We start from the raw sequence: 24852 nt of genomic DNA, 5'->3' as shown, positions 1-24852 counted from the left end.
CTGTATGTTTCATCCGTCCCCCCATGCTGTTTAAATCGTCCTGACCAGGAGGGATGATTGAAACATTATGCAAGTCCCACTTTTGCTGTAATCATTTCTGAACAAAGCTGAAAATGCATCTGTATTTGACAGATGACAGGTGTAGGTTAATTGATAGTGACAAAATATTAGCTTTCAGTGCGATACTTTGTAAATTACGTTTAATTAAAAAGTGTTTCAACTGTCACGGCTCTCCCCTACTGTCCTCCACCACCCTACAACTATGAAATAATCTGATTTATACATTTGGTTACACTGATCATAGGCCTACTAACTCCCCTCTTCCTTCTCTTAAAAGGTGCATAACAGCTCAATAAAAACATTTAAATTGCTTCATTTCACACCTCAGTTTCTCATAATTTGCCATTTTAAGGGACAGGCTACTTAAATATACTTTAAAGTAAGTAGTGAAATCCTTTGGACATTAGTGTAAGGGCATCCTACATAACATTGTAAGCAACTAATGACTTAAATTTGGTCTGTCCGGTTTAAAAAACAACAACTTAAAAGTTATTTTATTCACTTTTTTACTTTATTTTATTGGAGAACAACATAGGGGATATAAAATTAATTGTTCCTTAAAATAGGAGTGTTTGATGTTGAGTGTAGATCGACATACATAAAGGTGTTTATTGCGGAATAAACTGAATAAAGATGAATCAAACTGTAAATTGGTTTCCTTTCTGCCAAAGGATTCTGCCTCTAAAAGGCGTATGTGACACTGTTAGAACAATGAATGTGGAGTAAAAGTTTTCATAAACAGGGTAAATGTATGTGTCAGCCGGTTGTAGCATGGGGCAAAGGTTCCACAGATTTTGATCCTAAAAGTACTTTTCAGGACTAAAATGGTAAACCAAGATGGTCACATGGCAAGAATATTGTTATGATACACCATTAGACTAAAGTTAAGACTAAAACACTCCACTTTTAATTAAAAGCTCTCCTCTGACAAGCACTATCACAACTAAAAAACCCTGGTAGCTGTGATGAAGTGACGTGTGTATTTTGCACAACTGGGGGTCAAATCTTGTTGCACCAGAGTTACCTTCCCGGCACTGTTGTGTTTTGTATCCTTCTGAGCCTTATAAAGATATTGCATAAGACCATTTTATGTTTACACTAAATGACTGACAGCAACCGGTTTACACTCAGCTCATGTGCTATTGCAAATTAGACTGTATGTTTTAAACTACTTACCAGAGATGAATAAACATTTTTGGAAGAGTGACATGCACCAAAGGCAGTGACTTGAATTGAAGCCCACAGCACTGTCAGATAAAGCTCGGATGAGAATACACCATGGGAGTCTGACGTGCAAGAGGTCATCAGTCCTAAGCTGTGTATGTGTCTGGATTAGGAACAACAGGGGGCTCACAGTGTGTCCCCTCAGTGTGTAAACACACTCAAAGAGCACATATTGTGCCATTGCAGACACATACTTATATACAAAAACACATATCATGTCACTCATGTTCAGTGTGCCACCATGTGACAAAGCATTCTTCCTGTGAGACTGGCACTGAGACATAAACCAAACACACATTATGTTGATTTCACCTCATCAGACATTCAGCATCACACAGGCCTTTTGTTGAACTTGATTGATCAGATACGTAGTAGACTACCCAAAATCAGAAAACAAAGTCAATACAAACCCCTGCTGACAGTCGGTGTCACTGTATCCATCACTCATAAGTCAGCCAGTCAAGACTAACAAAGCTGTGTAACATGAGCCGATGCAGCGGGGAAAGGCTTTCACAAATGTTGCCTGTCTTAGGCCCTACATGCGAAACTGTTATGGCACCAAACTTACCAATAAGCGAGAGGCATAACCAAAGCCAAACCACCACCAAAATGTGGTGAAATCTTCAGAGGTTGTTTACTTTGCTGGTATGGTTAGAAGGGTTTGGAACTGTAACACAGGCACAAGCTCAAACACACGTACATACAACAAAAATATCACCACACCACACTCACACACGGAGACATCCACCAACCCATACACACCCTTCAGATATTTGTAAAGCAGATTAGAATGACTGTAGAGTGAGCAGGATTGTTAACCCACAAAAGAGCCTGTGGTCCTCTTCTTGAATTTACAGCTCTCTCTGGCCAACGCAGCCATGATCACCCTTATACACTCTGATTTATTCCACTGCTAGAATTTACTTAACATTCACCCTGCCCTGGTCAGTAAAACCCCTGAAAACCAGGCCATTAAACTGCAGCAATTCACATTTTATCTGGTAACCTCATTCAGTCAAAAGAAGCGATCCAGTATGTGTTTATGATGGGTGAGTCCATAGAAAGTGTACAGTTTTATGTCACTTCACTTTCTATCAGACCTCGCACACATGCTAGCCAATGAGATGATTTAAAAGTGTTGGTTTCGGGCACCTGGGTAGCTCACCTGGTATAGCGCTCGCCCATATATAGAGGCTCATTTCTCAATGCAGTAGTCCAAGGTTCGACTCCGACCTGCGCCCTGTACTGCATGTCAATTTCCCTTTCATGTCTTCAGCTGTCATATACAAATAAAGTCCTAAAATGCCCTAAAAAAAGTGTTGATTTTTAACAGACAGACTAATGACATCAGAGATTTCTCCACCATCTACACTGTGTATTTCTGTGTGCTTTTGCAACTAATGTAGACATCTGCATCATTCCTTTGCTTCTGGGGGAAGGTGGAAGGACACAATGACTAGTTATTCGGGAACCAGGAATGCAGGTCAGGTTGAGGTTCTGTCAGAGTCATTTCGTGTGACCACCCTGTGATGAGTCAGGGTCATGAGCTGCTGCCCGGAAAAGTAGCTCATCTGTGGTGTGGCAAAGAGGGAGAGAGAGGCTACAATATATTTCATAAGGACAGCAGGATGACCAGTCAGCAGCCACAATGCTGGGAATGGCACAGGCACAGCAGAATGATGCTTTCCAGAGCAAGGTTCATACTACCATGTGTCTAATCTAACATTTGTCTATCTGCTACTTGAAAGATAAAATAAATAATGTTTGTAATGAATTTGTAATAAAGCTAAAATACAGGAATGTAAGCTCCAAGTCAGTTTTCACTTGATTGCAAAATCATTTATTAAATCAAACATTGGGGTAGATACAATATTGTGCAACCTTCCCAAAAAACAATGTGCACTAAAAAAGCAATAGCTTATCAAATGTTCACACCATCAGTGAACTAGCTCTCTAACAAAGATTTAAATCAACTCTTTCACGGCGATGATCTGTCTTTAGTTAACAAAATATACAATGCTACAACGTGCTGTAGGTTATTGCGTGTAGATGAAACCATCTAACAGGAATGACATATTTGCTTCTAGTTAGAAAAAAACAACAGAAAAGTTAATGTTTTCACTCGGAGGGTGAAACATAATAAAACAAAAATATGTTCTGAGTGTTGAAACTGAGTATGAATTAAAATAAATCTCTATAAATATAGGAAATCAACTCCCTTTACTCAGATTTATCACACAATCCACAGCAGCAAGCATTTACACCTGACTATGGATGCTCTAGGTTTTTCTTCATACAGATGATTCAGCATGGACATCCTCCTTTATCCATAAGGATACCACTTAATGGCAATGGTCCACTCTCCCTGTATTAACTTAAGCTACTCCATACTGTAAATTTCACCTACAGTGGAGCAGAATGGAATAACATTTTTTTGCCTAAATCAAAGTCATAGATAACCTAAACTACTGCTTTCCTACGACTGGTGGTTTGTATTACATAGCCATTACATATTGACTTGTTGATTAGTTAACGGACCTCTTTGCTCATGGTGACATCCACCATTGATATACTATAACAGTGCTTCAAAAATTTTGAAATGTCAAAGAAAGGAAAGGTTCATCTTAATTTCTCTTACATCAAAGGCACAGTCAGTCATATCGCTGCTGTACAAGTTTCTGCAGGGCACTGACCATGTATGCCAATGTCTTTTTAAAACAGCAGCTAGGTCAGATGCTAAAACAGGAGTATATTGAGCTAAAAGGCACTAGTAAGCCACCCCTATCTAACTGCTCCTCAGAGCCAAGAACTGTAGAAGTTGGCATTATGGACCAGATGTACAATAAAATACAATTTTACACAAAAGAAAAAAATGAAACATTATCAATGGATAATCCCGTATCTGTTGTTTTCTCAAGTGTACTTAAGTCTTCAGTTATCCTAATTATTCAAACAAATATTAGTTAAAATCTGAAAACATCATCAGATGCAACTTATTGCACCCCATATAGAATCTTTACAGCAAACATCATATACATAACACTGACTGAGCAACAGTATGAGGCAGCCATAACTTAACTGTGGTAAAAAAGAAAAAAAAAGAAAAGAAAAAAAGTAGCATAAACCATTTAAATTTGCTTTCATTGGCACACATGTTGTACAACGTTCCAGTTCAAACTGAATTCAAGTACTAGATGGCAAGATATGTTTAGGAACAGCGATGGACATAAACTCTTTCCAGTAAGGTATTGTTATAAGCTAAGTGAGGGTTCTGATATGATGAGTGGAATTCCCTGCAAACCTTTCACCTCTGACACCTATCAGACTGATGTTTGGCTACTAAGAGAGAGCAACATTCAACACACAAGAATACGTGTTTAAATGATTCCCCTTTTATACAAAATTCTTTGAGCATTAGTGCATCAGTTTAAACACAAGACCCCAGACCGACAGTCAGAGCTGTGAAGCCCTTTTTGAATAATCTAGTTTATCTAGATGGCATGTAGAAATCATTTTATTTATCGGTATTTGTGTCACGCATCATATAAAGTTTCCTAAAACTTCCAAATAGCATTCACTCCAAATGTGACTCAGTCCAGTTTTCTAAAAGCACAATGGCAAAAAAAATGAAATTAATTAATAATAATGATAAATCTATCTCTCGTTGCGGTGATGTGGGCTTCCCGTCCTATTGCTGAGGGAGTGTTAAGGAGGTTGCTTGGATTATTCCCAGTCTGCCATTCACTTGGACTGTCTTTGTGGGCACGGCAACCTAGTTAAAAAAGACACAACATGTCATGTTTGTAATTCTCCACTTTGGTAATGACAGGGGTATGATATGCTGAAAAGAATGTATCAGGCTGTGTGGTTTTTTGGCATCTACAGAAAGAAATGCCTAAACTAAAAAGATTTTATTTGTTAATTTTTGTTTACCTGAATGTAACCTAACTTTATTTTCTTTGCTGTTCCTGTCTGATTTAAATGATGCAAAAATGATAATGTGAAAACATTTCTGTCAACTCTAACTTTACACAGCTGCTGACCTGAAATTGAACTTTGTCTTCTTGAAAGATATTCACACTGCAGTACAGCATGGCTGTCAGATGAATATGTGAAAGTGTAAAAAGCTCCGATTCTTTTCCAGTTTGCCGGCTGCTGCACCGCAGGAGTGCTTTGTTCTGCCAATGGTGTCTTTCAACGAGGCAAGACGTGATAAAACCAGACCATGTGACAAGATAGAAGACACTGGTTCAAATCATGTTTTTTTTATGTTGCTGCCTCTGGCTTTCTTGCCTCTATCTGCCTATTATCATGTCCGTAATTTTTTCTCTCTTCCTCCCTCTCTTCTTTGATAAGAGTCTCTCTGGGTGAAAAAATGGCGTCTTGTGCACCGAGACTCATGAAAAAGAAAATCGAATCATTGAGATATTCATCACTTGCTGTGCTAATGCTAACTATGTACTGTATTTGCTTAGGCTATAATTTCATTTCTTTTCCACTATATGTATTTAAGTGTAACTCTATACCCTCATCTCTGTATTTTCACAAAACAACTGTAGAATTGAAAATCCAATAATGCTAACGCAGAGTAGATAAAGGATGTCTGAGAGTTCTGCAACAACTTTCACTCTGTGGTGTGAATAGATGCTGTATTTTTCTGTATTAGTACCTTTTTTAGCCTGTCAGCAGCCGATCCAGAGCGAATGGCCTCCAGCATAGCCTCCCTGGCCAAGGCAGGGTTCACAGGGGCGTTAGGACTTGGATGTGCCACAGTGCTAGGCTTAGCCTGAGGCAAGACAGGAGGAGGAGGAGGTGGAGGTGCAATCATGGGTGGTGGTGGTGGGGTAAAGACAGGAGGAGAAGTGCAAGTCAAAAAGGGAGGGCCTGCACCTCCGTCCTCCTCAGTAGTCACCTTCCTGAACTTCTCCAGCTCCTCAGCAGCCTCCGATTTGGTCTGTAGGGAGTGACACATCGGTAACTGGACACACAAACACAGGCGGCAGGCCAGCTGCTCTCACATATGTGCAATTGAACTTACACTCATGGCCTAACACACAAGGGCATCTCATTTCCAACTCTGACACATATACAGATATACTCTTTACTCTAAAATACTGTCTGTTCTAATCTTTCTGCATTTTATGTTTTTGTTCACATTTATATGAATGATCTTATTTATTCTTTTAACGCCATTGTACATAGTTCTGTAGTTTTCTTTATTTATCTACTTTTTTTTTTTAAGACATGATTTAGTCATGTAGCATTCCAGAAATTCCACTTCTGGTAAGGAACCTCCAGAATAGAACCGCAGATGTTGCAGCTCCAGCAGCACGGTTTCCTGCCCCTTTCATTCCACATGGGTTCTTACATGACAGCAAACCACAGCTCAGTCCACACAGAGGGATGGAAACAGACTCCCACGCTTGCACAACTGGGTTCATGCATGGCTCTGTGAGCTGCTAACTAGCTAACAATACAGACAAAAAGTTTAGCATTTACATCTATTAAACACGCTTATTATCCATACTTCTTAAGTGTAATTGCAAGAAGCATATGTGTTTGTTCTTTTATATGTGCAACAAGACCTACCCATATTTTCCACCGAGCGCGTCTGCGCTGCGTTCCGGAGATGCAGCGGCCCCTGTGAGCAATCGCTGCCATTCAAGTCAATGCTTGATATTCCACCAGCGCGTCCCAGAAGCGTGCGTGAAGCGTCTCTCCACTCCGCTAAACATACACACCAGGTCTATTTTCACGCGAGCTGCAGGCCGTTCGAAAAGCCGGGCAGGAAGTGAAACAGCGAGAATATCCAGTCAATTTACCAATAGACACCCTCCCCCAATATCGTTTATGTCTCCTTTAGAACACCAAAGGACATGAGAGATTCATCTTGGAGGTTGAAAAACATAATACAACCTCACAGGTCTTTTTTTTAAGGACAACACCAGAACAGAGAAGGCATGGAGTTAAATTACATGGGTGCCTGGAGTGGAAGGTAGAAACTAGCTAATAACCACGTGATTGTTCTGTAAAGACAATAAAATCTGCGAGTGGAGCAGCAAGACGCTCCGCTTCTGAGACGCTCCCGGTGTGGTATGGCGCGTGCGGAGGACGGAACAAAACAGACGTGCCCACGGGCTGTACTAAATGCTACATGCCCCCTCCCCCCTTTCATATTGACAGACATGGAGTGATATTGCATAAATAACGGAGATAGGATTATTACCTTCCTCAGCCTTCCGGAGCAGCTCTGGGCTCTAATGGCAGCCAGAAGAGCAGGCCTCTCGTTCTCCTCCTCAACATAAGATGTTTTCTTCATGCTGCTGGGACCAGCAGTGGTTATCTAATAATGAAATGAAAAGATTAAAATCTTTGTTCCTTTCTAGTCTTCTTTCTTGCCAACACTATTATCATCAACTTAGCTGTAATTGCAAAATTAGGAACATAGTCCATCCATCCATCCATCCAATGTATATCTCACCTTCTTGAGCCTGCCCCTGCCTCCGCCTGTCTGGATTGCATCCATCAGGCTGCTGTGCAGAGACGTGTCTTTCTCAGGAGATCTAGAGATCACTGGTTTGAACTTTTTAGTTGGCCCAAACACCATTACCGGCGGAGTCCCAGGGGTCACGCCGCTGTCTGACACTGTGACAGAAGGTTGTGACTTTGCATCAGGTGTTAGATGAGTGGCTGCCTTGGCCATGTCCCTCGTGTTCTGAAGACAAGATATAGAGTATTGACTACACTGTAATTCACAGCAACAACTTTGTGTAAAATAAATAGTTTTTAACATGAAATATTTCTAATACAGGTTATACTCACACTTGGCTGGCCTTGGGATACAGCCTTGGGAGCTGTGGGTGGTTTGGCAGATGAGTGTAGAGGACTGCTTTGTGCAGGGCTGGGGCTTCTGAGCCTAATATGTTTAATATTATCGCTGTCATTACTGGCGATCATATTTTTTTGGATTGGCCCAATAGAGTGAATGTGCCTATTCTTGGCTGCTTCTGTTTCCAACGTATTAGAGCTTCCTTTGGTGGATCCAACACAACTTCCAAATCCGCCGCTGTCTGGTCTCACTTCTCCCAAATCTCTCTGGCCATCTGCCACATGCTCTGGGTGGCTCATAGACCTCTTAGGACCAGGCGGGTTGGATTTGGAAGCAGAGTCATTCTCCTTATTATCTGACAAAGATGACTGGGACGATTGGTGTGGATTCACTTTTATGGACCAACCTGATCTCTGGAAACCGATAGTCTGTGCTTTAAAAGAAGCAGAGGAGTCATGAACATTAGGGATGAAGTTGGGTTTAGCTGAGGTCTTCGGGGTGTTTTTAGTGATGGCAGACGCCACATATTGGCTTGAGGTTCGCCTGGATGGTCTGAGGAAGGACAGGTCTCTTTTCAGGTCTGGAAGGATATGAGGGGGAAGGGCAGGTTTATTACTTGGCTGTTGAGTACTTTTGGACACTGAAATCTTGCTCTCCACCTCTACCCGCTCTTCGTTTGCAACTTTGATGGCTCTCCCCGGTTCTTTAGCGTCTTCTTTAACCATCTCGTTAGGCTGGGCATTTTTATAAAGTGAAGTGTGCGTTTTCAGTTCCTCAGTGTTACTGCTCTTCAAAGTAGTTACTGCGTTTGCAGTGGGAGTACTTTTCAGGCCATCTGTGCTCTCCTTAGCGTTATCAATGAGAACTTTGCTGTGGGGCACAGCACTTTCTTGTCTCTCATTTGAGCTCCAAAAAGCTTTGGCTTTTCCAAGAAGAGGAGACCCCTTACTGGAATTCATCTCAGACTCTGATGAACCACCAACTTTGTTCCGGGAGATACTCCCTTTCACCATGTTTCCTTGATCGTCAATCTTAATGGCACCGACAGTTAATTTGACAGCTGGCTCTCCCGTAGCAGTATGCATGACAGAGGGTTTGGGAGGGACCACAGTGAACGTTTTCAAACCGAAGCGTGATGTGACGTTACGAGTGATTTTACCATGTGAAGTATTCTGGCTGGAGTTATTTTGGTAAACTCTGTGCATCTCTTCGTCACTCTCTGCATACACTGATCTCTGACTGGTTGGTGGAAGAACGGACGTCTTCTCTTGAAAAGATTGAGCGTTACTTTTCACAGGACCAGGTTTGATCTCAGTGCTCTTGCTGTGTTTCTGCAGGTCAACATTAGATTTCACTACTGATGATGTTCTATGTTTATCCTCGTTCACACTGCTGGTATGAGTGATGCTCGTCTCTTTCATTTTTGTCTCTAGCATCTTTTCTTGCTTTTTAACAGCTATAGACTTGTTCCCCAGTGACTTCCTACTCTGCTCAGGTTGAGACGGCTGCTTAGTATTTGCACTGCTGCTTTTGTTGCTGTCAGCAGCTGTACAAGCATTGTTGTTTTTGTTCTGTGGCTCCACACTGGACTGGTGACAAAAGCCTGGACCTGTGATAAGATTGGGTAAGGAAAAGTGAATTCAAAACACAAATAAAACACAACCGTTTTTTTTAAATTGTATTGTACTGATACCACTAAGACTAAATAAATAAGACTGTAAAAGGTACAAAATGTCAACCACAGCATCAAAAACACTAAAGTCTCAGCTTCTGTGTGATATACTGGACGTAGGCATATTGTTCTACGTACCTTTGCTCCCAGCTGACTCAGTCCTGGTTAGTGACTTTGTCTCATTTCCTACAATGTGACATTCATAGTCCTCCAGTACTTCATCTATGGCTGTGACTGGCACTTCCATGTCCACTACAGACACCGGCACCTCATTACTGTCTGTGGACATGGTATAGGGGGTCTCCTTCACTGAGGCTATATCTAAGTGATCTGGAAAAGTAGGAACAGATCAAGGAGTTAATGCATTAGACTTTGGGCACATTTTGATTTTTAAGAAGATTACCATGCCTATTACTTATCAAAATTCAACGAGTTTGGAATAGTCACTTGTGGTCTATGTGGAGTACAGTCATGTGAAACGTTTCAAACCTATTTTACATCAAACTGCATATTCATAGGATTACTTCAGGTATATGACAAATGTGGTATTGCAGTGTTATGATGGTCAACAGGTTTAATTCTTTACTAAACTACACTATACATCTATTCCAGTGATGAATGTACGACTGGACTGCCAGGACCGCAATGAAAAAAAATATAAATGCTATGCATGCTATGCAACGCTCCCTCACCTGCAAGGTTTGCTTCAAAATCTGTGAGGTCCGGGTCTTCATAGCTGTCTTTTAACCTGCCTGACTTTACCTGTGGGCTGATATCATTGTGCCTGAGGATGGTACATAAAACGTGTGTCAAATAAACATCTGCACACATACACATGTAAAAACACACATGCAAAGTTAAAAAAATTGTAATGCAAAAAAGAGCGTAGGAGCAGCCATAATACAGCACTGTCCATGACTCCATAATTCTTATTAAGAGTCAACCGGTCACCACCAAACAGCTGTTATGAACTGCTTATTTGATGATGTTGTTACATTCGGAACACTTCCCGTTACTAATCTGCCACAGAAACCAAAAGGCCAAATGCAGGTCAGTAGTAGAAGAAAGAAAATAAATGTGTTAGTTTTAAATATTTTGTTCTTGTTCAAAGTTAAACTTCATTTTCATTGGAGCCTGCTGGCTTTGGAACATGTAGCTGTAAAGATATTATTACCACAGTTTAAACTTCCTTTACTCCTTTCAAGGGTTCAACAGAGCATTCTCATGACTTACTGGCATATTAGCTATAACAAATTGCAACAAGAAGGCCAAACCAAATAGAATTAGTCTTCGACGAGACTTGGATTGGTCCGGTTTTCCTCAATGATTCTGAGAAAACAGGGTTATAGTGCTTTCCTGGAATACTGAGGAGCCAGGCCCTGGATTCATAAAGTCTTTCTAAGTAAGAGCATTGATCCAGGATCCCTGGTTTGGGCACACTACCATACACATTTCACAACAACTTAAAAGGCGAAAAGTGATATGGGGCAGCATTCATTTTCCACAAAATACTTTGAATAAGGGCCTAGAACAATAACTATAAAAGGCCGGCAAAAAAGGTTGAGGGTGCCAGCGACTACTACTCAAATATAACACATGGCAGGAACTGCTCTTGGTTATTACTACTGGCACAGTTTAAAACTGTGGAAAGACTTCTACAGTTATGGCTCACTTGGTTCACTCTTCAGGTGAAAATGCAGGTGTGGAACTAAATTTGATCAGCAAATGCAAGAATCTAACTAATACTTTTTTATGCAGGTGTTCTTAGGCTGGCTCAGATCAACATCAAGGTGACTGGCACACATGTATTATCCTGCCTGCCAGGAAACCAGGATATCTTAAAATGGATTTAAAAATAAAAAGGGGACAGCAATGGAAAAAGATTTGAGGTAGAAGATGAGTAGGAGTCGGCAAAATGCAAATGCTTGGAAACGTGAGGCCAAATAGATGAATGAGTAGACACTGTGAGTCATCCGTATTCTCTTGAGGCCAATGCAGAAGTCTTAATGTGCCTCACCATCTTAAATGAGACTTTACATCATCTTGATGGATATCATAAATTATGTAAAAAGGAGATATACAGTAGATGTTTGTCGATGTCATTCTACTTTACTCCCTCAGTCTTGTTAACCCCACATTCCATGCCTTCTCTTTCTGTGATTTTTTTTCATGCCCTCCTCTCTACCTGTGTCTTGATCCCCAGGTGGCACATCCCTCATCGCTGTCGCTAGAATTGTCCCGCACTGGTCCCAGCAATCTCTCTCCTCCATCAAGAGACAAACTCCCATCTGGGGATGTGGGTTGGGTATCAGATGGAGAGCTGACCATGCCTGAGTCCTCGCCCTCTGCCATGCCCTCAGAGGCAGCATAACCCTGGTCAGGCAGGCTGCTGCCACCACTGCTGCTGCCCAAGGACATGGTCTCCTCCTCAGGTGTTCCAGTTTCTGGTTTCCGGCAACTGGCTGTGGAGCTTTGAATGGAGTGGAGCCACGCTGGGAGAGGAGAGAGATACATCTTAGCATGGGTATTGGATGTTATCACTGCAACTGTTGGCAACTTCAACATCCAAAAATCTAAGAGTTCCCAATGGCCTAAGGTTGTGTATGAAACTAAAGGACCGAGAATGGTCTTATATTGGGGTAGAACATGATATAATAGTTTTTTTACTCATGCAGTGCATTAACTTTAAAAAACATTCAGGCCTCATTTATTTTTCTCAAATAAACAAACCTTAAAATACTTTTGATACCTGGGAAAACACTGAGATAAACAGCACAACAAATCATAAGGACATTAGTTTTTTTTTAAAAAAGCAAAGGATGCAGAGCGAGCAAAAAGAGATGGAAGAGAGCAGAGGAAGTATTTACGTTAGTTTCAACTTTCATTCTGACACCACACAAACCAGAAAACACAAGCTAAATATACAAACACAAGCCTGGAGCACAACCACTTGTGGCTCGATAAAACAACTTTAATGATGTGTGGGCAGACTTACTGCAAACAAACCCTTTTAATTAGATTTTCACAGTACTGTTTTAGATTCCAGTGAAAGATATTGTTGATTCATACCCTCTCATCTCTTGAGTGCAGTCATGCTCTGGACAGTCCTGTGGGTTTCGGAGAACTTATTTAGTCTGTTACTGATCTTGTTTCACTTTATGCCAGGACAATCAAAATCAAAGTACCATTTGTTAGTTTTTCAACAGCCCAGCCAGCATGCACAGTACCTGGAACTCAAGAGGGGATTCTTTAAAATGAGTTTAACAGTGAGTGGCCTTGGTTTGTCATACCAATATGTCTTCCTCTGTGTGTGTGTGTGTGTGTGTGTGTGTGTGTGTGTACACTAGGCCTGTCAGTTTTGGGCCTGGTCCTAATGGTGTGGGGAGAACAGTCAGTTCCAGGAGATGTGGTGATGACTCACAGGGCTGTCCTCCCAGCTCCTTCCCAGCAACAGCTTAGTCATGCCAGCTATAGCCACACTCAGCGTGCGCGCGCACGAGCGCACGAACACACACACACACACACACACACACACACACTTATGCTCTCATATGTTTACACACATATATGCTTGCATTATAAACACATCGTTCTCAAAAGTCTTGCTTCATGCTTCAGTTAAAGCAAAAAGTGTCCCCAAGCAAGTCCAAACTGTGACATGTTACTTGTCAAAATCTAACCATGGCAACCCATGCACAATACCAAACCATAGTCCTTGAATCTTGAATCCAGTCTTCAACTGTTTAATTGAAAAATGTCTTTCAAACACATATTTTTTTCAATCACAACAGATTGCCTTTACAGTGTTCATGTTCATTATCACAACTCTCCAGGCTCAATGAGTACACATCTCATTTGGCTACACATTTGTACCAAAACTCAATGCCTTAGAACTTGCAGAGGACAAATCATATTGCATATACATAAATTGATTAGATTCTGTGACACCACCATAGTTGCAGTCAAATTAGAGCTGGGCGATATGGAGAAAATCAAATATCACAATATTTTTTACCAAATACCTCAATATCAATACCGCAACGATATTGTAGGGTTGACTATTGGTGCTTTCACAAAATATTTACACAATGAGATTTTTGATAAATAATCATCAGTAATGTGGATATAATGACTAAGTGGGTAAAGGCAAATAATAGAACAGTTACAACAGTCTGGTAAATTCAGAAAATGACATCACTTTACTGTAATGCAGCCTTTAAAACCAGGAAAAGACAACACTTATGTCATATTACAATATCCAAAATCTAAGACGATATCTAGTCTCATATCACGATATCGATATAATATCGATATATTGCCCAGCGTAACAGAACAAGTCATTTGATAAAACAAGGGCTCCGTTCCCTTAACATAGTCACCACACACAACAAAATTTGACATTTTTTAGCATGCATCTAACAGTATAGTGCTCAAAATTGTAAACAAGTTGTTTTATGATACAGTCTTCCCTTAAGGCCAAGTGTGGCAGTTTTTCAGCCAAAGATCCAAATGATCTACTTAGTTTTCTCTGGACCCTAAACAATTAACCCATTTTTCAAATGTTACGAAAGAAAGTAGGGTCATTTTGGAACCTTGCCCAATCTATCAAAAACCAACTGTGAAGCATTCATGCAACTATAAGCTTCCACAATAATAACAAAAGTCCTACAACAAATCAGTGTGTGTAGTGTTATTCTCTTTATAAGCTCTTCTTGGGAAGAGTAAAGCAACATGTCATTGATAGATCACCCTTTCCATAATATTGCCAAAGGCAGCATGCATTCAAGTGTCAGATTTCTAAACCAAGCCACACCAACAAGCACAGAGTGAAACATACGCTGTCCAACTATTGATCTGCAGATATCGCATCACCAAAATATTGGCTGATAGATATCGCATGGCCTTGCCTCATAGCCTCATTTGAGCGTGTCACTCATCAATCACGCTGTAACTGATATGTCCAGGGTTAAGCTCATCTGTCCTTGTATAGTCTTCCGACCACATTCTGTGTGTCCACTATTAACTCAACTCTGATCTCATGCATAATCAATAACAACCAGCGGATCAGGCTGAAATACAAAACCACCAACAGTATATACATATATTTGTAAAAAAGCAAAGAAAGAAAAAAGCACTGTATTAGGAGTGAAATTAGAGAGCACTTCTTGCTTTCACTTGCAGCATTCTGTGTCCTCAACAGACACAAATCCAGACCATCACAAGGACAGACCCAGTTAGGTTACTGCAAAGTGGCTTCTGTGAGACATTGCAACGCCAAGTAAAAGCAAGTAATAGAAATGAGAACGATTTAAAATGATACTAGCAACAAGACCTTGACAACATATACAAGAGTACAGAAGAAACAGTAGAACATGTCTTAAAATAATGAGAGGAGGGTGATGAATATCAGAGGGAGGTCCAACAGAAAAATGAGAAGGGCCAAAAAAGAAGCAAAGGGAACAGATTGGATTGGGTCGGACGATGGGAGGGTCAAGCCAGAGAGAGACTTCAGGAGTGTTTGGAGCGGAGACGCACAGGCCCACAGCAGTACACTACAAAGCAGGGTGCGGGGTGGGGGAGTAAAGAAAAGAACAGATGAGATTTGAGATGGAGCGGGATGGCAAAGAAAACAGCATCCAGAGAAAAACCTAAAAGTAAAGAAAGAAATTGAGGACAACAGAACAATAGTATTTGGACTATCTAGTCTGGTCATGCAGAGAACACGTACAAAAACATAAGGTGGCTTACATACGGTTAAGCATCACTCAACAATTTCTTCCATTATACATCTAATATACTACCCATGTACTGTAGAAATGCAAAACAAAAAAGCCACTCCAGTTGATTGGTGTTTACCCCAGCCCTGACCTTTTGAACCCAGAAGAAATATCAGACAGAGACAGAGTGCAGTGTTCACATACACATTCGCACAAAAAGGTTTGGCAGTAAAGGAGAGTTGAAAAAAATACAAACTCTGATTGGGTCAAATGCAATACAAGTTAGAAAACCAGCTTCTATGAAAGAAAAGAAAGACCAAGAGTGAAGGAAAGGGAGAGCCAGTCTATCAGGAACCTACAGTGGGGATTCGCTTCCTCTGCCTCCACGGGACTCTGCGGGGAGTTGCTTTCTGTGGGCTCAATGAGAGGGAAGGACAGGGTAGGGGGTATGACAAGCTGTGGTGGCTCCTGGCCCGGGGAGCGACGGGGTTTGGGTGGCGCTGCTCGATCAGGGGATCCTGCTGGAGAAACAGCATGCAGGCAGGCACGGATGGTCATGTTTGTAATAAAAACAGGGAATGTGGCACAAACATCTTACACTCAAACTTCTTATCAAACTGAAAGTAGCACAAAAACATCATGTGATCATCAAGATCTTTGTTTTTTTTATTTATTTTGGCAACGTCTTGGCTTCTGTGTGACTGCTTTTTATTCAAACAGTTGGTTTCTTTATCCCTGGAACTTCTGGTGATGAGGTTTGAGTTTCTGTGGGCAGAACTCCTTCCTTTGTCAGCTGAGCCATGGATGTTATCACTGTTAAAGTGTTGTAAGCTACTGTTGTGCTTACAGTACATTCATTTGTACGTTTTTAGCATTGCTCTTGTGGAAGTTCCCAATTTACTTGACTACTGTATGTAGTGGAGGGCCCAACCATGGCAACACAGGTCTGTCAAGTATCAGCTGAGTTTCAAGAACAAGTGAACAAGTTACAAGTGTTTGTAGCTACCTTTCAGTTCAGATAAATCCTTTTAAAAACTTGTATAACAATAACTGTGTGCCAGGAGCGGAACTGTTGTTACTTAGCTGCATACTCGTGCCACTGTGGCTTTCAGTATTTCTGTCTAAATTCAAACTTGTATTCAGTCACTAAATTTGTGAAATGTTAGACACTTTCAGGAATCAGAGTCATTATGACATTAAGAATTTATACATTTTAAAATCTGGCAGTTAAGACTGCAGCTTCATCACGTAACTGCCGGTTTACTGCTTTAAAACTGGATGCCTACAACAGTAGGTTTGCAGAAAAGCAAAATACAAAGGCTTTTGTAACACTTCCTCCCTTTTGCATGCCAAAAAAGGGTATCAACTGACTTGATTAAAAAAAACAAAAAAAACAATGTGGCTACTAATGTAAGAAGAGGCAGTAAGAGAGGAAGTAAAGAGAAGTTGAATACTGATGTGTAATATGTGCAGACTATGATACACAAAGCAGTGGAGACGGGTGATGCTAACACAAGTGCGGACTGACGAATGGGACAAAGGCAATCTGGGTAACATATTGGGTTGTAGGGCCAAAGCACATTTACTGTAAAACTGTGTCTTAGTCAGCAGGTGCTGTCGATGTGCTACTTTATCTGTTTACTCTGCTGTCGACAATAGGAAGGAAACGAAACGGGATGCAGGGCTGAGATGATAAACAACACCATCATAACCCTGACAGTTTCTGGAACACACACACACACACACACACACACACACACACCCCTGATGATAATCCTTCATGATGATTTGATCTCCGTTCCCTCCCACCCCCAAATTATTGTTGCCTGCTTCATATAGTTTCTCATAAAGAGAGAAATGAGCACACACACACACAGACATACACTGCACTGATGCCTTTGGTGCTCCACTAAATAACCGTATGATTAATGTGGAAGTCCTAGATCACTTTGTCAATATCAACTAGTGAAGGTTGTGTTGACTAGATTTAAAGAGGAACCACACATTTACATTTTACCCTGACTTCTCTGCTTCAAGCTGAAGCTGTAGTAAAAAAAAAAATCTACTCGTTCTACAGATGCATGTTTTAATTGACATTTTAAGCCTCTACAGTACAATAGAGTTTGAAGAGCTGAGGTAAATAAATATTACCTCATATCAAGCACTAGAAGAAGCAATAACATAAAACCAAGATTTAAAATAATACTGAAGAGTAATTCTGTATTTGAGTATTACTTTGAGTTTAATGGTGTGAAGCTCCACCTCTGTTTATTTATAATTAGAGATCTTATCCTCACAAAGCTTCCCAAAGCTTTGCTGACATACAGTTTACAGTTTGACATACACATCAATTCTGCTCTTATGAAAGGCTACATGAAACCTACATTAACAAAGTACTAAATCAAACCTATTCAAATGAAAGACCTAATAAACAGTACAAGCATGAGGGCACCAGCCTATACTGTATGTGCAGGGTGTAGTTGTGGTCTAGCCCTAACGCGTGTACTAGCTATTCATTCACTGCCAAAAATGTACTGTTTATCTATTACAAAGAGCAGTTGTCGGGCTGCACTAAAGAACATCTAGTTTATAGTCTCTGCATGTGAACAGTTGAGGTTGTGGGTAGGACTGTTGGAGAGAATGTGGCTTTTAAAATAAAACTATTTTACCACAAATAAACATTTGAACTCAGTGAATCCTTTCTAACAAGCCGGGTCTATACATGTATTAATGATCCTTGTGCTGTCTGTTCTATCCTGACTAAAGCAATAACCTCCTCATACTTTATCCTTTCTCTTGCTTTCATCTGCATGTCCATCATTCTCCTCTCCTTAAACCCCTCTAGTCTCCTAGTCAAGTTTCTAACTTGCTATGCTGTCATCCCCATGGCCAAAACCTTCCCATGCTCCTTTCGCTGAACTTCATTCTGGTACCTTTCTCATCTCTTTTTCTGAGGTCTACGACTCTCTCATCTCTGCCCCTGTCAGACAGGACAGCCTTCTGCTGCAATCTCACTTTGCTACTGAGAAAGAGGTTATATAAAGATCAATACAAGGCCAGCTAAAGTTCCAGTAGAGCCTGGTTAAATCTACTGTATAATGGATGTCTGTCTGTCTTTGTATCCGACAGCTTTGAAGGTTTGTGTGAGTGGCTGCATGCATATGAGAGAGAAAGGAAAATAAAGAGGGGGATTGAGAAAGAAGAGAGAGAGGAAAAAACGAGAGAAAGATAAGAAGAACGTGAGGGATTGATAAGTGCAGGTGAGAGACAAGGACTGTATTGTCTCATAGGCTATGATGAAAACCAGTTCCACTAGTTCCTGTATTCCAGCGATCACACACAGTCTTTTACCAGATTATGTCATTCTTAACAATTTAAGTTTTAGACGTTGTAGTCGTGACAGCTCATTTCGCCAGGGCAGACATTCACTCACTTTCTAGGTAGATAACATCTTCAGGCAACTTCACTTCTTTAACATACAGAGAGAGAGAGTTCATTTTCATTGCTTCGAAAATATGTGCCAGGTGCTAGTTTTTGAGTGTATGTTATGCCATTTTATAGATATTTACCCATTGCACTGTGTCTGTTGTTCTCAACGTCATCCAGTTTCAGGTTTAGGGCCGACTCAGTCTCGGACCTGGAGCTGCTGGCTGAGGTCGCCTCTAGATTTAATTTGGCAGCCGTGCTACTGTAGCTATTCGTAGAGGGCTGGACTCGCACAGACCCGCTCGCTGTGCTGCTGGTGAGGGTGCTGCGGTAGGACACGGCCTGGTCTAGGTCAGCGTCTGAGTCGTCGAGGATGTTGCTAAGTTCAGAGCTGGAATCCTGGACAGCCAGGCTGTCGGTGGTGCTGTTGCTTGGAGTCGGGGAGCTGGGGGTTGGGGTGGCAGCGCACACAGGTGGAGGTTGCACTGCGGTTTTTAAGGGGACTGGTTTTACTGTTTGTGTTACCACAATGGTAGCAGAGACAGTGTTAGACTGCGCGACCTTGCTACAGTAGGCTGGGATAGGTGTTTCAGTAGCGTGGCTATCAGGGGTGGGTGCGGCAGAGGTTGAAGTGTCGTTAGGATCTGGGGTGATGGAGGCTGGGGCGGGAGGAGGGGCTGGAGCCTTTCTTTTCCTTTGCTGGCTTTCTGAGCCAAGGCCCATCTAATAGAAAATAAGTGAAAGAAAAGGAGAGAGACAGTAGAAAGTTAATTTATCTGAGCACCTTGTGCGTGGTGTGTGTGTGTGTGTGTGTGTGTGTGTGTGTATGGTCTAACCATAAATCAATCTGTCTACCAGAACTGAAGTAGAGTTTACTACTGAGTAATTAAATCAAGAGGAGTTTTGGCAAGCGTCTGAGTATTGAAATCCATCGTGTGCCAACATTCCTTTTAAATTATCCTACAACAAGGCATACGACGTCTGGCAGTGACACAGTTAATTTGATGCAGTGATATTGTGATATTGTACATATTGATACTGTCTGTGTATTTTACCCTGGTGTTTCTCATAATATCTCAAGGGGACATCAACCATTGTTCAAATGTAATGCGGTCTTGCCGAATTACTCGTAATACTGACTCCCTGATCACCTCAGGGGGTGAAGTGACAACTCAGTGATTAGCAAAATTATGTAATTCCTTCCGTGTGTGTGCAAACACAAAACATAGACATTCAGAAAATCTGTCTTGTCATGTTGTCCCCATTCTACAGCTCTCTGTCAATTCAGTTCAAACACGATTATTGGCAAGATTATAGGCACCTTGAGTCAGTCAGGCAAGAAGTCAATGTTAGGGAAATAAGTGACATAACATTAAGTGACATTCGGCTCAGTGAGAACAAGAGGTTCAACAGACATCTGTCAGTGGATGTTTCATAATATTAAGACTGTTTTCTGTTTTTCAGAATGACTCTGATGGAAAAAGAAACATAATAAATTCTAACTATTTGGGAGGATTTCTTTAAGATAAAAGCTTGCAAGAGAGTAATTAAAAAAGGGGGCGATAGGATAAAACTATGAATCATCAACAAACAAGCAAGTTGGGAAATTATCGGTTTTATTCCATAGGGAGATGAGACCGTTCACACCTGCCGGTGCAAGTTGATCTCACTCTGTGTGAAGTCAGATTTCTAAGAATCAATTTAAAAGTGCTACAGGCAGGTTTCAACAGTATTCGTATTTCTGAGAAATCACAATCACTCTGCTGAGTTCAACCTTTCTTCACTCTGAAATAGAGAACATGCCCAGAGCTGCATGTATCGTTGCATCATGCAGCAGGACAAGAGAAAGATCAGGCCACCTTGCCTTTCTGCAGGCACACTTGGTTCACACATGTGAACTCAATGAACTCACTGCATGGCATGCTATGGAAATCCAAATGATTCCCCACCCCCAACTGGTTGTCTTTCTCTTTCTTGGTCTCCTGCTCCTCTCCCTCTCTGGCATTCATACATACATGAATACAGACATACCAGTGGATGTGGGCCAAAGTTGAAGCTGAAATGGATGACTGACTTGCTTATGAAGATGGATGCGCGTGTGTGTGCGTGCATGTGTGTTCCCTGCAGAGTGAAACATAAAACTGCAGCCGAGCCCTGCTATAAAAGGAAGAGACTTGTGGCCTCAACACACATGCATACTTTTCTATGTTTTCTAAATGAAATCTGTGGAAGTGAGTGACGAGTTCACTATAAAGCAGTTCTTTCACTTTATACTGCAAAAGACAGTACAATAATAATAAGATTCTGGAGCAATAAAATGCATATTTGTGAGTATACCCAAATGCTAAACACTTCTTATAATTCCTGTTTACTGGTTTTGAAATTAATTAATCATATAGAAAAAAATATAGGGTTTGAATATGCGAAAACCTTCCTCACTGTTTATCTTGATACACTCTTACTACAAGAAACACAATCAACAAGTCACTAGAAGTCCATTATTTATTAATTTAAGAAAGGATGTGGAGACGGCCACCATCTGATTATCGGACGTCTTTGTTTCCATACCAATGTGATTGTGTGTGTTCCACAGGAATTTCACTCACAATAGCAAAACAGAGAACTGGATGACAGCTAATCAAAGCTTTCCTGTTCTCTGCAGCATTTTTGTCTCATAAACATAAATGGTGCTTGGACTAAAAACTGCTTTGATCTACAGTATAATTAACAGGGATGAGCTCTGCAGTAAAAATGCTGTAGTTTTGTTTTTAATGTGTGTATGTATGTATGTATGTATGTATGTATGTATATGTGTATATATATATATATTGTACACCAGACACCAGAGTCTCTCCCGTCGATCACAGCTAGTCAGGACAGAGCACTACACCAATCAATGTGCATATCCTGAACAAGCTTTTACACAAAAGCACATAGCAGGCAATGCAAGGACAGTCTTGTGTGTCCATTAAATGTTCCACTCTATGGTTTGAGAGGCGAAGGACCTCATGTTGGAGCATGTTGATCAGATAGGGCCACCCATGGAGGCTCCAACCTGGTGGCGTGACCATTCATCGGTTGTTTTGAAGGACTCTTGACTGGTGAGGGTTTGCTAATGTGGATTGTGAAATGAAGTATGTGTGTGTGTGAGAGGGGCTTACACTGTATATGTGTGTGCTTGTGCATGCATGAGTACATTCATATATGCATGTGTGTACACAGATGTAGGCATGTGCATGTGTGTGTGTCAGAAATAATAATAGCAGCCAAACTGTCTCAACACAGAGGTCAAAAACATCCTAACAGTCGGCTGAAAGACAGTTAGCATGTGTTAGGGTTATTGTGTAGGTGTGTGTGTGTGTGTGTGTGTGTGTGTGTGTGTGTGTGTGTGTGTGTGTGTGATGTGTGATACTAAACATTTGCGTGTGTGTGGGATATATGATGAAAAGAGTTTAATGTTAAATGTTTTAACAATGTGTGTGTGAAAGGGAGGCTAGCTAAGGATAAGGGGAGACACATTGCTGACCCAGTTCCACTGTTGTCTACTTTGTCCTACTAACCCACTGAAATTGAATGTTTTCTTCCCCTTTTCCCTACATTTACAGTGATATTCATAAACACAGTGAGTTTGGGGTTAGGGGTTAGAGAAATCAGAGTAGAGGAACAGTAACAGTAGAAAGTTCTCACAGTTTGATGTTTATGTTTCCTTGACAAATGACTAAAATTATTAGTTAACCATCAACCCAAAGCCATAAAAGGTAATTAGGTAGCATGTATACGCCATGTGAAAAAACAAAGAGTATTCACTGACTGTTAATTATAATCCAACACGGATCACTGATTACATATCTATTAATAATTGCAATACAACCTGATTATCTCTTTGCTGTAAATTCATACATGTTTGGTGAATCCTAACACACACACACACACACACACACACACACTTTGTTTGTTTGTCCCATCTGTCCTGGCTGGCTTCATACACAAGATGTTTTGTCAGCTTCTAGTGCAAACAGATCCTGTCCTACATAGGCAGCATGGCAGGGTGACATGTTCCCCTATTCCAGGCCCTTAACTCACACTTTAAGCTCAGTGCGTAACAATAGAAAGCTTATAGTGCCTATCTATAGTACACTTCAGTCATCACAACCACATGACCAAGCACACAGTACAAAGGACATGTCCTACCTATTTATGTTGTTGGTTGGCGGACTGTATGACAAGGCCAAATTCCATAACAGCATAAGAGCAAATGAGGTAAAAGAAAATATGTATTATAAGTACTGTTTAATTAACTACTGTACTGTCTGTCAAAAGCATAACAGAATTAAACTTTACACTCAAACTTCATGCAGACAACAAACAACCTGCAAAAGAGCCTTGATTCACTTGTTGAATATTAAAGCACTGCTAATGGTCAATCCAATATTATCCAAAAATATTGTAGTCGTATTCTGTCTCCGCCCTGCGGCCCTTTGCTGCATGTCATTCCGTGCTGTCCTATATAAATAAATGGAGTATACTGTTGCTGACATTAAAAGACAACAATTTCCTTAGAAAGAACATTCTTATATTATTATATCAAAGTATTTAACCTGCCAATCCATATGTGCCATTTAAGTTTGTGGTCGAGCACCATGCCAAGGTACTTGTACTCTGTGACTCTGTTTCTAAAGGATCCCCATATATAAAAGTGGGGTTAGGAGACTGTGCTTTTATAAAATCAATTGACATCTCCTTTGTTTTGGAGGTATTTAAGATAATGTTTGACTTCTCAAACCAGTCAATAGAAAACTCAAGAACTGGCCAGCCATGTTGAGTATAATGTGTTATATTACATCTTATTGTTCAAACATATATCAATGGTCTTTTGAAGACGTACAGTATGTAAAATGTACATTGCTTTGCTAGAGCCGGAGCATCTACTGTTTCATCTGTAGCACACATTGCAACCCAGTCTCACGGCAGTTCGTAAAATGGTCAAGTTATTTTGATCTATTGATTCGTGTACAGGGAAACGATTTTCTACTTTATTTCGTGGTGGTCACCACGAAATTGGAACGTTACCATTTCACGAACTGCCATGCGACTGCTCTGGGGGAGATGGTGACACACATTAACAAAAACAACAGCTCTAGGAAGGATGAAGAACGTTGATAAGAGATGAACGGAGGAAGGGCTGCTTGTTTGCTTTGGCAGCAGTAGCCTCCTTTTTCTTTGCTCCAACTGATTCAGAAACAAAATGTTTTGTTCATACAGAATACGTGGACAGATGCAGTGGAGCCATTTGGCAGATGGGTAAACATCCTTCTCTACATCCTTCCAAACCTCTCTACTGACCTCTCACATCAGGAACACCCAGGTTACCTTTCTTCTTTCTGTCTTGCACTGCTTTTCTTATTTTTACCCTCCCTTATTTTGCTCTCTTGTTCTCTCACAGATTCTTATCTGAACGAGGCTAAGCCTATCCAACCACAAATACAACAGGGACTAACAGCGATGAAACCCAACAGCTGACCTTCTTTATCTAGTTGTTAAGAGGGGCGTGTATTCATTGGGTGAAGCCTGACCAGTCGACAAGTGTTGTAAAAAACACTAAACTGAGGGTGTGCAGCAAAAGAAAGACTCATATCACGGGGGAACAAAAAAACTGGAAAGAAAAAGCAAAGAAAGAAAAACCCTTATAGCAACACTCATTACTGAAAGCAGATCCAGTAGCAACTTGTGTTTTGTCTGGCTGATTGAACCAGTGCTGTGCATTAGAGCAGATTAAAGTTAGCTACCGTTGCAGACAATTACGGGACTGATGGATGGCTCTGAAAAACAAGCCTCCCTCTGCTGCCAACTCTCTACTTTCACAGAGTGACAGATCATCAGGAAGAAAAATGTAGCCAGCTCGATCAATCAAGAAGCCAAACAGA

The 24852-nt window shown here is 40.9% G+C and overlaps 1 protein-coding gene across 5 annotated transcripts in view; it reads right to left on the bottom strand.

Annotated features, from left to right (window-relative positions):
* Positions 1-4780: 4780 nt before the first annotated feature.
* cobl (cordon-bleu WH2 repeat protein) overlaps positions 4781-24852 on the bottom strand; it is a 57542-nt gene continuing 37470 nt past the window's right edge. For 3 of the 5 annotated variants that reach the window (XM_078253430.1, XM_078253434.1, XM_078253432.1), the window contains 10 exons: positions 19072-19651; positions 15862-16023; positions 11971-12277; positions 10478-10569; positions 9924-10115; positions 8107-9722; positions 7766-7999; positions 7511-7627; positions 5954-6238; positions 4781-5056 (listed from right to left, as the gene is read on the bottom strand). In XM_078253430.1, the coding sequence (XP_078109556.1) occupies positions 4973-5056; positions 5954-6238; positions 7511-7627; positions 7766-7999; positions 8107-9722; positions 9924-10115; positions 10478-10569; positions 11971-12277; positions 15862-16023; positions 19072-19651 (3669 nt within the window). In that variant the 3' untranslated portion in view covers positions 4781-4972. The remainder of the gene's footprint in view (positions 5057-5953; positions 6239-7510; positions 7628-7765; positions 8000-8106; positions 9723-9923; positions 10116-10477; positions 10570-11970; positions 12278-15861; positions 16024-19071; positions 19652-24852) is intronic. The other 2 variants (XM_078253431.1, XM_078253435.1) reach the window with 2 other exon arrangements.

This window comes from Sander vitreus, chromosome 6 (assembly GCF_031162955.1).
Source record: "Sander vitreus isolate 19-12246 chromosome 6, sanVit1, whole genome shotgun sequence".
NCBI classification, from domain to species: Eukaryota; Metazoa; Chordata; class Actinopteri; order Perciformes; family Percidae; genus Sander; species Sander vitreus.
The sequence above is the reverse complement of the archived record's forward strand: the minus strand, read 5'-3'. Positions and strand labels throughout refer to the sequence as shown.